Genomic DNA, 13,770 nt, shown 5'->3' on the forward strand with positions numbered 1-13,770 from the left:
CGTGCTTTATGTTTCTATCCACTTGTTTATTTACAGACACGCCCACATGCACCCTACTACCCGCGTACGTACACCCAAATAAATATATGCACACAGGCACACATGCATTCTTCATGTGGTTTCTCTCTGTCTGAATTGACTGCTTTCAAACTCTCATTTTAATGTCCAGAATAGAGTTCTGCTGACCTGGGGGGAAATGACATCCACAATTATTCCTAGTTTCTGGAGGCAGCAGAATGCCCCAAATACTCCTTGATAAGAGGTCATTGGAATGGCTTGCTCTGGTGGGATTGGCTGTTTTTATGCTGATGAGCAGGTAGCTGAGATGACAGTGGCTGATTCCACAGATGTTCGCCTTCCTCCCTCAGTGGAGGGCATCAGTTGCTTCAGCTCATCTGCTTCCATGGGAAAAGAAAAAGGTGAATATGACCTTGGCCTTCCCCTGAGGGGGAAGCAGGATGTGTGTGTGCACACCCACGCAAACACACATGCACATATAAATGCTGTTGAAAGTTAAAAATGAAGTGCATTAGAAAAATGGAAGTTTGAGTAAGTGTATAGACCATTCCTTGGATGACTACAGTGGATCCCTTCCTGGTTTTCTGCTAGTAAAGTGAGTGGGGAAGTATGTATGTGCCATTAAGTCAGGAAACAATAAGAGTACCACTTACATAGATGTTTGAAAACCACTGCTCTAATGCTTCTCCTCAATAACTGCCTTGGACTAGACCCCACAATCTCATGCTGTCTCTTCAAAAAAATGCCTAACTTGTCCCTGACGCCACACAGCTAACAGCCTTTCAGGTACAGCCTGTGATCCTCCCTGGCTTAGTATCTCTCAGATGCTGGATAGAACCCATAGCCCTTTGTGTACCATATAAGTGTCAGGATCTGCCTCTGAGCCCCATCCCTCACCGGCTACCACACGCACGCCACCAACCGCAGTGTGCTGTGGCTTCGGGATTTGCAATTCAAGACAAATCTAGCTGAACTCAGCCGTACATTCTGAGACTGTACTGATATCTTAAGGAGTCTTAAGAAATGTAATGAAAAGCACTTTTTGTAAAAAAGTATAGTTTTCAAAGTAATCATTTATACAAAGATATATAAAATGTACTTGTCACTCAGCATTCACTGAAGAGCTGTGTGTTCTTTTGTGTCCCCTGGTGTGGAAAGACTATTCAGAGTCCTTTCAGCTTCCCTGGGAAGGCTTTCCAGAGAGGGCATGTAGATTAGTGATCAGTTGCTGTGTAACAAATGACCCCAGAATTTAGGAGTTTAAGCCCATGGACTTTATCTCACATAGTTTTCCTGGGTCAGGAATCCAGGAAAGGCTTAGCCGGCTGGTTCAGGCTCATGGTTGGTCACGAGGTGACAGTCATCTGATGCTTGATTGGGGAGGATCCGCCTCCCAGCTCACTCCCAAGGTTGTTCAGTTCCTTGCCACGTGGACGTGGACTTGGACATCAGCTGCCTGAGCGTGCCCACAACATGGCAGTTGCCTTCCCCAGGGCAGGCCTTCTGAGAGAGTGAGACCAAGCCAGAAGCAGCAGTCTTTTATACCTAACCTCAGAAGGGACGTACCATCCCTTCTGGCACATTCTGTTAATTGCAGAGCCCAGTCCTGGAACTGTGTAGGAGGGGGTCTGTGCAAAGGTGGGGGCCTCAGGCTGTGTTTTAGGGCCCGTGGAAGCTGGTGGCCACACCTGTTCCAAGGGGGTCTTGGAAGGGACAAGTCCTTAGGGAATCTGTGGTTGGAAGCGCACAGCCCTGCTCATGTGTTTTTCTTTTAACCAAGACTCCTTTCCTTTCACTGCTCATTTCTCTCCACCATCCCTCATAGTGCAGATTATGAAACACACGGACATTTATTTGCCTGCAGCCCTGATGTCCTCCCAGACAGGGAAGCTCCTACAACTCCCGAATCGCAAAAAAAAAGGCTAGTGTTATTATTAATAAGGCTCCCAAGGGGGAGCTTGGGAAATGCTGTCTCATTTCTTTTAAACCTGGGGCATGTGGGTGCTGCTTATTTCCTGGGTGTATATAAATACAAAGCTGAGCTATTACTGGAACCATTCTAAAAGAGTGAAAACTGCCAGGAACTTGGGTTGCTTTGGGAACTGAATTTCCTGGTTGCTCTGGTATCCAGGGGAGCTCTTCCAGATACATTTGCCTGTGAATCGTCCCATGTTGACTGAGAGTTGGTCTCCTGCCTTCTAAATCTTAGTTGACTTAGTTGGTGAGTGACGGGGGAGTGGGACCCCGGGGCTCTTTGCTTAATGTGACTTGGCTGTCTTCGTCATCTTCAGGCAGGTTCCAGCAGTGGCCCAGGGCAGAGGGTGTGTGTCATCGATGAGATTGGGAAGATGGAGCTCTTCAGTCAACCTTTTATCCAGGCTGTTCGTCAGATGCTGTCCACCCCAGGGACTGTAGTCCTGGGTACGATCCCAATACCTAAAGGAAAACCGCTGGCCCTCGTGGAAGAAATCAGGAACAGAAACGATGTTCAGGTGTTCAGTGTGAGTACAGCTAGTTCCCTGTGTCTGTAAAAACGGAGCAGCTGACCTCAAAGAGCAGGGTGGCTTTGAAACATACTTTTGCTCTGAATTACCATTTTTTTCTCCTCTGAGGCCAGATACTGGTAAGTCTGATTTTCTAGGAATTTATGAAACTTAAATTTTGCCAGTCCTCGGTGAAAAAACACACTTCCCTGTGGCCACAGTTTGAAGCACAGCTCCCAGCTGTCCAATAGAGCTGTCTGCAAGGATGGAAATTTCCTGTCTGCACTGGCCAGTGCAGTTGCCATAAGCCACCTGTGACTATTTACGTTTAAATAAAATAAAAAACTCATTTCTTCAGTCACACTGGCCACATGGACAGCACAGCTGCAGAGCCTGTCAGGCAAAGTGATGTATGCAGAGCAACCGTGTGGGCATAACCTGGGGTTTCCTAAGACGTGCAGAGTTGTAGGCCCGCCCTGACCCAATGAATCAGACGCTGGGCATGCGCCCAGCAGTCTGTTTGAACAAGCTCTCAGGTGGTTGTCAGATCCTTGTCGGGGGTTGTGCATAGAGCACGTATGAGAGAGGACCCGCTCCATCATACGAGCCCGTGGATGGGCCTCTGACAGCCCCGCTGGCACGTTGCCCACATACTTGATTTCCCGTTGTCTCTTCATATCCTTCTTCAGTCAGGTAATTGCCTTGCCCCGCACTGCCTTGTATGTCAGTGAGAGAGCGGTATTCCTGGCCAAGCTCTGCCTGTCCCCTCTCTCCCCACCCCCTCACCCCACCCCCGTTTAAACGCTCACCTGCCCTGCGACTGCCATTGAGCAAGTCAGCTGGTGGGGTGACTCCTGCTGTGGAGGGTGGAGAGTGAGGTCCTAACATCGCTGGCTAAAATGCCACCACCGTGACTCGCCGGCCCTAGTGGGATGTCCGTGTATCATCAGCGGAGCATCCAGGGGTACTCCTTCGGCAGTAAACAAATGTTAGGGTTAGAGCAGCCAGACTTGGAAAACTGCGCGTGCGCAGCCCTTCCTTCATTTAGTTAGCATTAACTGAGCATCACTGCATGCCAAGACGTGATGATGAACAAGGTCGACCAGGTCCTCATCCTCCAGAGCAGACAGTCTAATCTCACAACAGTGTAAACAAACAGTGGAGCCCTAGCAGATATTGACAGATGCATAGAAAACAGCCGGGGTGGTGTGGTTGGGCTGGAGGCAGTTGGGGACGGAGGTGCTACTGACAAGCAAGTTCTCTCTAGGGAGCTGCCTGGTGTGCTGAGGGCCCTGCAGCGTCACGTGCTCTGTGATGTCTCTGAAGTCTGTGGGAGTCTTCAGAGTTTTATGTTGCTCTGTCTCTCACTTTCCATGGCCTCCAGCTTAGAGTTTCTCATTGTGATTCTAGAGTTTCTGTGGAGGTAGAGGCAGTGTATAGAGAGATGAGGAAAGTCAATTAGTCTTCAGGCCAGCCAGCTTCTAGCCTGGAAGGTGGGGAGTTCCTGGCATTAAACTCCGGAGACTGGCTGCCTCGCAAACCAGTGGAATCTCCCAAGTCCTAGATGGGATTGATAGAGGTTGGCTGTTATGTCCAGGAAGAAATGTTACATCTTAAGATAATGCCACATTTTCTGCTAAGACTGGAAATTATTCTCAAGGCAAGGTAATCATTGCTCCTAATGATGTGTAAATAAAGTGATTAGCTTTTGGTTAATTATGAAAGAGATAGGAGCTCACATAATGAAACAAACATCAACATGTGCCAATAGCAAGATGACGTAGATGTTAGAGGGTGGAGACTTTAAAACCGCCGTCACGAAGATGCTTCAGTGATCAGTTGCAAACATGTTTGAAACAAATGAAAAGTAGAAAGTGTCAGTTTTAGCAAAGATATGGAAGATACAAAGAAGAATCAAATAAAAAAATTTTTTAAGATTAATTTATTTATTCATGAAAGACACAGACTGAGAGAGAGACAGAGACATAGGCAAAGGGAGAAGCAGGCTCTTTGCCGGAGCCCGATGCAGGACTCGATCCCGGATCCTGGGATCTCGACCTGAGCCAAAGGCAGCTGCCCAACCACTGAGCCATCCAGGAGTCCCTCAAATAAAAATTTGAGAACTGTAAAATACAATAACTGAATGAGAAAATCTCTGGAAAGAATAGAAACAATAGAAAGTGCCCAACAAAGAGTAGACTTGGGGGGAGAAAAAGAACAGCCTCAGAGACTTGTGATACTGTAATAAAAATCTAACATTCATGTCATTGGAGGGTGGTTTTGGCAATTTAGAAACTTCTGTCATGGTGTGGGTGTGGGTATTGACAGTTGCCTTCCTCAAAATTATGCTTCTCTTTTGGAGTTTGGTTAAATTTTTTTCTCATGTCTTGTAGAGTTTACTGGTCTCTAAGTGTGGCCACTGAAAAATGTTTTTAATTTATTTCACATTTGCTTGTTTGAGCGTAATTACGTTTGTGCTGTTGAGGCAAGGGTAAAGACCTTCATGGATCAGGATAACTAGAAAGAGCTGTGTGCACTGTTTTCCTGCTTCTCTAGCAACATGAAGAAAATACTTATCCCTGCTGGTCACTTCCTACTGCATGCACACATACATACATACATACACACACACACACACACACACACACACACACAAATTTGGTTGTCTTAGAAAGCATATTTCATTTGATTTCCTTTGAAATACCTGCTTGATGGAAATGCTGGAGAATGTTATCTGCTGAGGGGACAGAAGAGACACCTGAAATCCAGTCTCTTAGATGCGTTGACTTAGATGCCAGTTTGGCCACTAGACACTGAGCATTTGGACTGGGGTGCTGTGCTCAGTACTGTAGATCCACCAGAGTACATAGACTTCACAGTACCTGCTGCAATATATCACATCATCTTTATTTCATTGAGAGGCTGCATAGTGTGTCCAGGTTGTCAGCTAGTAGTAGGTGGCAGAGCTAGGATTCACACTTCCATCTGTCTGCCTCCAGCGCTTGAGCATTAGCATAACCCTGCTGTACTGTGTCCTTTGTTGATAGGGATGATTCAGATGATTTTGCTAAAAAAAGTCTTCAGATTTCCTAGAAATTATTTGGTTTTTCTACTTTATAAAATGTTACTAAAGTCTCTTCCACTATCCTGAATTCAGAGTCCTTTACGCTTTTTTTTTCCAGAAAACAGTTTTTATCCTTTTAATTTTTACATGTGTTTTGTAAGAACACAAGAATAACCGAACTTATTCCAATGTGGGAATTCTTAGACCTCTGCTTACTCGTTCCTGCTATGCATTTTTTTCTTCAAGCAGGGCATAAAGCATTTTAATCTCACCGGGAGTTCAATGCTGCCCTCTGGGTCCATGGACTCCTGCAGTTACACGAGTGAGAGAAGGTCTGTCAGCCTCTGGATCCAAGGTCAGTAGGCAGAATGTTTGTAGAAACTGACAAGCTAATCCTAAAATTCATGTGGAGATGGGAAGGACCCAACTAAAACAATCTTGAAAAAAACAATGTTGGAAGACTCCTACTTCCTGACTCCAGAGCTTACTACAGCTACAGGGATTGAGATGGTGTAGTACCAGCCAGGCGCTAGACACACAGGTCCATGGAATAGAACTGAAAGTCCAGAAATAAACCCATACATCTAGGATCCATTGATTTTCCACAAGCATGCCAAGAGAACCTAATGAGGAAAGAACTGTTTTTTAATAAATGGTGCTGGGAAACTAGACATCCATATGCAAAAGTGGGAAGTTGGACTCTTACATCGTATACCAGAATTAACTCAAAGTAGATTCTAGGCCTAAGTTTAAGAACTAAACTCTACAGCGTTCTCTCTCTCTCTCTCTCTCTCTCTCTCTCCCCCTCTCTCTCTCCCTCTCTCTCTCTCGATCTATTTTATTTGAGAGAGTGTATGCACAGGGAGGGACAGAGGAAGAGGGAGAAGCAGATTCTGCTACACTCTACAGCTCTTAGAAGAAAATATAGGAGTAAATCTTTGTAAACTTGGGTCAGGCAAAGTCTTAGTTGATACAACAGGAAAATAATTCTTGGTTTAGAAACTTTAACTGTTACGGAAAAAGTAGAGCTAGAGAGATGCGTTCAGGAATAACCGTATTTTTAGGTTTAATAAAATAGAGACACAGCATGAAACAAACTAGTAATGTTTTGATATGTGTTAACTTACAGTAACGCGTGTTGTCAGATTTCTTTCTCTAATCCTGTGATTACTAGGAACTTGTCAGTATCCTTCCCACAGTTTCAGGAAAATGTGTGGTCCTGTTTTGCTTTCTTGCATGTAGTGTATATGCACTTAGGGGCATTTTTTCCTTCCTGTCTCTGTGTCCAATATTCACAGCTTCCCTGATTCCTGGTGTTTGGGTTGTTGACTAGGAACTCTCAGGCCCTTTGGTGGTCCCTGCAGGCAGCACAGAGCAACTTGGCTGTATGAGATGGTCAGAGTCTTTACTTGACTATATTTCAAAGACCCTCCCAGCTTAGAATTTAATAAACATTTACTGAGCACCCCCATGTGCCAGGCACAGGATGAATGGGATGTCCCTGTCCCCATGGAAGTCAGGCTCTAATCACCAAGTCACCAGGGGCCTCTGGGCCAGGCAGGGGCTCTGATTTCACTCTCTGCGGAGGCCACAACATACAGATGAGGGTGGGCAACTTCCTTCCTGGGCCCTCCTCACCTTGTTCTCTTCCATACCCAGGCCCCCTCCTAGCCAGCCTCTTGGGAAGGACTTTGAATTTTTTTTTTTTTTAATTTTTATTTATGTATTATAGTCACAGAGAGAGAGAGAGAGAGAGGCAGAGACACAGGCAGAGGGAGAAGCAGGCTCCATGCACCGGGAGCCCGATGTGGGATTCGATCCCGGGTCTCCAGGATCGCGCCCTGGGCCAAAGGCAGGCGCCAAACTGCTGCGCCACCCAGGGATCCCTTGGGAAGGACTTTGTAACCAAATCCTAGTGGTTGACTCTAAGAGGGAGGTTGTGTGTGCAGGGCAGGCCTCAAGGTCCACAGGCAATGCTCTGCCTGTACTCGCTTTTGAGAGCATGGCTTCACTGGACAAGGAGCATCATAACTGAGCACCTCTTACTGCAGAATTCTCAGAAATCCTCTTAGGGAAATCAGAGCGGGGGGAGCGGGAGGAGCCAAATATTCATGTCGTTTTGCATTAAGTTTTAACTTGAAAACATCCCCAAAATGTATCTTTTCCAGTTTTTATTTTGTCTATGGAACCAAGGCACGGTGAGCTCCCTGAGCATGTGGGATACCCGCTGCTGCCCCTGTCCTGACACCCTTAGGTCCTGGCGGAGGGGGGGAGGGTGTGGACTGGGGGGCTCACCCACGGCCCTGGCGACAGAGGAGGCATGTCTCACCGTCTGGTCCCCAGGAAGTTGAAACGAGGTGAGGTGGGGCTTTGCAGCTGGGTCCTGAGACCAGGATCTCCCCACAGTCGTTGAGTCATCGTGCCAATGGAGAGGGCGGGGCGTTTTCCCCCCCAAGTACACCGCACACAAGCACTGCTTGGGACTCTTTTGTAGGAGCTCGGCAGCCCCACGCCTATGAACTCCTTTCATCAGCCTTCCCCTCCATACCCTACCCCCCATTCTGCTGGAAGGCATGGGGGTTTGCTGAGCAGAGATGGAGCTTCAGCGATGACCCCTCGGAATCTGTCCCTGCAGCCTGCGGATTCCCTTCCCGCCCGCAGAGGTCTTCAAGCAGCTCTCCTTTACACCTGCACAGCCGCAGTCCTGGAGAAGCCAGACTCCCCAGACCTGCTGGCACTCCTTTTATTGGCAGGATGGAGGAACGGGGCTCAGGGGTGGTCCCCGCTGTGTTGTCCTGAGGGTGCGGTGCATCCGTGCTCCTCCTCCTCGCTCACCCTGGCGAAGCGGGAGTGCATTCCTCCCCTCAAGTCAGAGTGTCCCCTTCCTTTCCTCCACCTTCCTCTTCCGCCAGCTCCATGCTTCCTCCTTCGTGAATGTTACATTTCTGGAGTAAGTGATGAGCTTGGGGAGAGGAAGTGGCCCCAGATGCCCCTCATCTGGGGACCCTCCCTTGGAGGCACACAGTAAACAGACCCTGGGGGCGAAGCCTGGTGTCATTCCCGGTGAAGTCAGAGTGCCTGGTGTCATTCCCGGTGAAGTCAGAGTGCAGGAACGGGAACTAGGGGCCCTGTGAACCACGGGAGTTCCCACCACCACTGACACCCACCCACCACCCCCTCTCCTCCCTCCACGTTAGCACACTCCCCTGACATCAAACAGCAGAAGGGATGTTAGCTAATTTGAGCAAACACAGCAACAAAAAACCTTGCAAGGCTGTGTGGCAGTTTCTCATGAAGCTGAGGAGAAGCTGAAGGTCCTCGTCCAGGGACCAGAACTGCAAGGGAAGGGATGGGGGAAGGGACAGGTGCACCGTGCCCTTGGACTTACTGTAGGCGGTGTGGCCCCAGCCGTTTGCTCTTCAGCTCTCTCCTTTCAGGATTCAGGTGCTCCAGATCTCCAGGGCCCAGCCTGCACTCCTGGGCTGAGAGCTAGTTTCCTAGACTGTCCTTTACCAGAAGGGAGTCAGGGGTGCTCTTAGGAGGAGGGCGAGTGGATGCAGGGGAGCCATGAGGTGAAGCCCCTTGTGCATCTCCTCATCAGACATCCATCTGGCACCTGCTGTGCACCAGGGTGCCAGGCAGGTGTGGAGTCCACAGCGGGCAGGCCCATCTCTCCCCTCAGGGCCGCCTGCACTGACCACTGACTGGAGATGCACTCACTTTCTCTTACCATGATTCTGTGCCTGGGTCCTTCCCTGTCTGGGTGACCTTCGGGCATAACCACCCTGGAAGCCTTTCCTCACCCCATCCTGCCCCATCTCCTGCACGCCTCTCCAGACTTTGTCTCCCAGACCCTTTACGGTCAGTGCTCTCACTGTCCCACATCTGTCCCTCTGTTCTGCTCTGCAAGCTCCATGAGGCCAGGGTCCTTCTCGGACTCCTCTCTCAGTCCCTGGCACCTTGCTCGGTTCTGGTTGACGCCCTATCAGTGTTGAATGAATGTGGCGGTGGCCAAGCAGGAAGGCCCTGGTGGTGGCCGAAGAGGTGGCCCCGCCCTTACTTGGGGGACTGCCCACCATCCAGACGCCCAGGTGACATCTGAATGCTTTCCTTGTACTCGTCGGGACTGTACTAGTACAGGAGAGGGAGAAAAACAGATCACCCAGTAAAGCTTGAATAAACTTTTGGTTACTTTGTGTGAGGGTAGGAATTACAGAGAACATTCCTGGAGTCTGGAGACCTAGTTGTAGTCTGTGCTGCGTCCCCAGCTACCTCTGAGATCTCAAGATGTCCCTGCACTTCCCTGGGCTCAGCTGCTCCATCCTTCAGATGTGGAGTTGACCCATGGCAGGGGCTCCTCGCCACACTCCGTTTTTCTAAGTTTGTGCAGAGATGAGGAAATGACTGGCCTTTGGGACTCCCCTGAATTCGGGGGTGGGACTTGTGGCCTTGCGCGGCTGCTGCTGGTCAGGCCCTCGTAGGCTGTTCCAGGCAGTCACTTATGTTCAGGTCACACGGGGGCGGGGGCCGTGTCCCATCTCAGTTCACAGCCTATTGTGAAAACTAGTCCGCAGACCTCCTCCACTGCTTGAGCTATCCCTTCGCGGAAGCTGGGGTGGGACTCCACCAGACCTGTCCTGTCTTCAGAGTGCTCTGGAGCTGGGCTCCCTCCCTCAGTCATGAACCTGCCTCACCCCCTCCAGGTCTTCCAGGCTCTTCCTGGAGAATATTGCCTATTGAGGTTTGAAGAGAAGGAAAGAACTGTGAAGCCTGCTCTCTTGCTTCTTCCCACAGGTCACCAAGGAAAACAGAAACCACCTTTTGCCAGATATTGTGACGTGTGTGCAAAGCAGCAGCAAGTGAAGATGGTTTGTGTTCCTGTTTTGTGCACTTCAGGATGCCCTGGTTCACACCAAGAAGCCTCATCAGTGCCCTGCCTGTCAAGGATTCATGCCTTCATGCCTTATGAAACCTTATGGGCTTTTCCAGAGAAAGCCTGACAGCTGTTTTCCATAAAATGTTTAAAAGATCAGATTAGCCCAAATGCTGGATTGGCGCGACAAGATGAACAGTCCACTGCGCTTTATTTATGTGGAGAGGTTTCTGTTTATTTCCTCTTGCAGTTGTGCGTATGATTTTGGTAAATCATGAAATGAGAAATGGTTTTCAGAGTATTAGATGGAACTTGCCTCCACTGAAGTTTATAAGGGTGTTCTGGGGAAGCGGGAGGGGAGCGTTCGCTATCTAATCAGTTCTGCACATAATGAAAATTAAAGCCCTCTCCAGGTGCAGCTTTAGCTTAAAACTGGTTACTTTAGAGAAAAGCCATGTGAGGTCCTCCCCACCCGTCTCATTGTTTATTTGATTGCTTATTGCTTAATAAAATACAACTAAATGTGGTTGCAAACATGTGAGCCCTGTGTGGAAGGGGCGTAGAGTCTTGAGAGATGTTGACAGTGTGTGGTACTCCACGGGCTTAGGCCTGGGGGTTCAGGTCAGAGCCCCCCACTTTCGCCAAATCAACTTAGACATGGCCTTAAACTGTTCTGTGTCCTGAGTCTGAGAAAAAGTGGGAAATGAGTGTCAAAGGAGGGCAGTGCCGCAGCATGGGAGGACGCCATCAACGGCCATCTGTGTGATCCCCAGAGTGGGCCCGGGGCTAGGGGCGGGGGCTGTCAGTAATGGGACGAAGATCACTCTCTGCCCCCAGCAGGGCAAGTGCTGACAAAATTGCAGAAACCCCGGAATCCATGAAGGATAAGCACTGCCCTCTGAGTGGTTGATGGTACTGTAGTGATAATCAGTACAGTGCTTTCAGGTCATTTTTGGTAAAGATCTATGAATTTCCAGGATATTTTAGCAGCTAGCCTTAGTCCAAACCCAGAGGGCATTCATGCCAGGCCGTGCCCCTGTCTGTAATCACGGCCCAGTCTAGGCGTGTGGAGCAAGGTGGCCTGGGCGCTGGGCACACTGCATTGTGCAGGAAGCACCTGCGTCTCTGAGCCAAGACGATGGTTGGTAGCCTATTACGGGCTTTTTGGTGAGCATGCTTTCCTCAGTGCTTTTCCCCAAGGGAGCCTCCTGAAGCTTGGTGTGGATTTGCTAAGCTTTAGAGGGATGCCATCTGAAAGGCCTACTAGATGGTGAACTAATAGGAACGGTGCCTGGTCCAATATGCAGAAGAAGGCGTCTCTCTCTCACTGTCTGGGCCCAATTGGGTGGTTCAGGGAGACTGAGCTCATGATGTCTGACGGGTCCCCTGGGACTGAAGGAGCACTGCATACAGGTGTGGTCTGGGAGCCCGGCCCCTGCATCAAACCTACTTATTCAACTCCATGGTGCTGAAGAGCCCCACTTGGCCTCAGGTGAATTCAAGAAACTGGACAGGCTGAGTAAGTGTCACCCATGTGCCACAGAGACAGACCCAGTGCCAGACCTGGTGCAGCTGGTCTGCCCTAGCTGACGGAGCCCATCAGACGGAGCTTTCACTGGCCCTCCAGGGGTACGGCCCCTTGGAGATGTCTGCTGGGCCAAACAGACTCGGGGTGGCCCCCAGCACGTAGGGGCTGTGAGCTGCTGCATACTCTCTCTTCAGTGGTAAAGAAACATGCCTTTACTGGCAGAGAGTTTGAACCAAGTCCCTGTGCTCCAGAGCCCATGCTCCTCTCTCCCACTGTATTCCTGTTGGTGTTCTCCTCCTTTTCAGGGCATCATGCACCCCCAGATATCAGAGTTGACATTTAGCTGCAATAAACCGTAGCAGCTATCAGATGGAAGAGCATGGCGTGTTAGCTACTGCACAGTCCTTAAGTAATTACTGTATTACTTTGTCAAACAGGATGATCAGGGGCATGTGTGAAGATACTCACTGCAATCCCTGTATTTTAAGAAATGAAACCTAAAAAGGAAAATGTTACAGTCTGAATGTTTGTATCCCTCATAAATTCATCTGTTAAACTCTAACCCCCCTGGGTGATGGTGTGAAGAGACCTTTGGGAGGTGATTCGGTCTTGAGGGTGGAGCCCTCATGAATGGAAGAGACCCGGAGAGCTCTCTACCCTCTGCCTTGTGACATCACGGCCAGAAGCTGGCCGTCTGTGAACCCGGAAGCAGGCCCTCACCAGACCTGGAATCTGCTGGTGCCTCCAGAACCATGAGAAATAAGTGTTTGCCGGGTAAGCCCCCTACTCTGTCGTATGGGATAGGATGAGTTCACAAGTGACTCTGACTCAGGGCCCCACATGCGCAGCCTGTAGAACGGGCATTCTGCTGAGGCTTAAAGGAGGGAGAGACTCAGAGGCAGGGCACCATTTGAGGGAGAGCACTGTTGGAGGCCTGCCTACTGAGCAGGCCAGGACCAGAGGAGGAGCCAAGTGTGCCCCCCCATCTGCACTGCTCCCTTCGGGCCAGGAGGGGTGCGGTGGCAAGGACAGGCTGGCATCAGGAGTTCTCATTTACTCCTGAGCTTGAAATGGCTACGCTGCAAGCAAACCCAGACACCTAACAGACCCCTGGGTCTGAGGCCAGACTTGGAAGAATTCACTTTGAAAAGCACGAAATGGATGTACCTATGGCTGGATGACGAATTTAAGCTGGAATAACATGGCTGGATGGGACAGAGCAGAACTGATTTGGAGAATGAGTTCACCAAATCCTTCCTCTTCCTCCTGGAGTAGATTGTACCACCAGCCACTTAACACACACATTTAAAAAAAAAAATTTCTTTTTGCCTCTGAATGTACATGTACAGGGATGGACAAGTTTTCAAATTCATTGTCATCTGGCTGTTGTGGCTGATGTACATGGCTGCCAGTACAGTTGCTGTTGAGTGGCTTACTCCATTCCCAGCCCTCAAGTCCTCAAGCGCAGGGTGGGGGGCCATGGTGGCCCAGAAAAAGTGGAATGGGCCTTCTTCCTCTTTCTCTTCCTGTCTTGGAGTTCATGAAGGTTGTGTCTGGGAAGATCACACACGTGTGCATGTGCTTGTGTGCATACAAATGCACGCTGATGGCAGGTGCCATGTCCCTGGAGTGTAATGACTTAGACAAAACCCCCGGCGGTGGAGGAGGCCTAAAGGGCTGAGTAAACAGGGGTCTTCGCATTGCACACATTTGGGGCAAGGAGAAGCTGGAGCCTCAAATGATTTTAGAAACTACTTTCCAGACAGATGGTTTCAAGACACAGTGCAAAATTTAGAATCAATAA

General features: G+C 49.4%; 1 protein-coding gene across 1 annotated transcript in view; it reads left to right on the plus strand.

The window, feature by feature from the left end:
- NTPCR (nucleoside-triphosphatase, cancer-related) overlaps window positions 1-10,972 on the plus strand; it is a 29,088-nt gene extending 18,116 nt beyond the window's left edge. The window contains exons 4-5 of the mRNA XM_041748909.1: window positions 2,310-2,519; window positions 10,360-10,972. Coding sequence (XP_041604843.1) covers window positions 2,310-2,519; window positions 10,360-10,428 — 279 coding nt within the window. The 3' untranslated portion in view covers window positions 10,429-10,972. The remainder of the gene's footprint in view (window positions 1-2,309; window positions 2,520-10,359) is intronic.
- The last annotated feature ends 2,798 nt before the right edge of the window (window positions 10,973-13,770 follow it).

Source organism: Vulpes lagopus, chromosome 3, assembly GCF_018345385.1.
Source record: "Vulpes lagopus strain Blue_001 chromosome 3, ASM1834538v1, whole genome shotgun sequence".
Classification (NCBI taxonomy): domain Eukaryota; kingdom Metazoa; phylum Chordata; class Mammalia; order Carnivora; family Canidae; genus Vulpes; species Vulpes lagopus.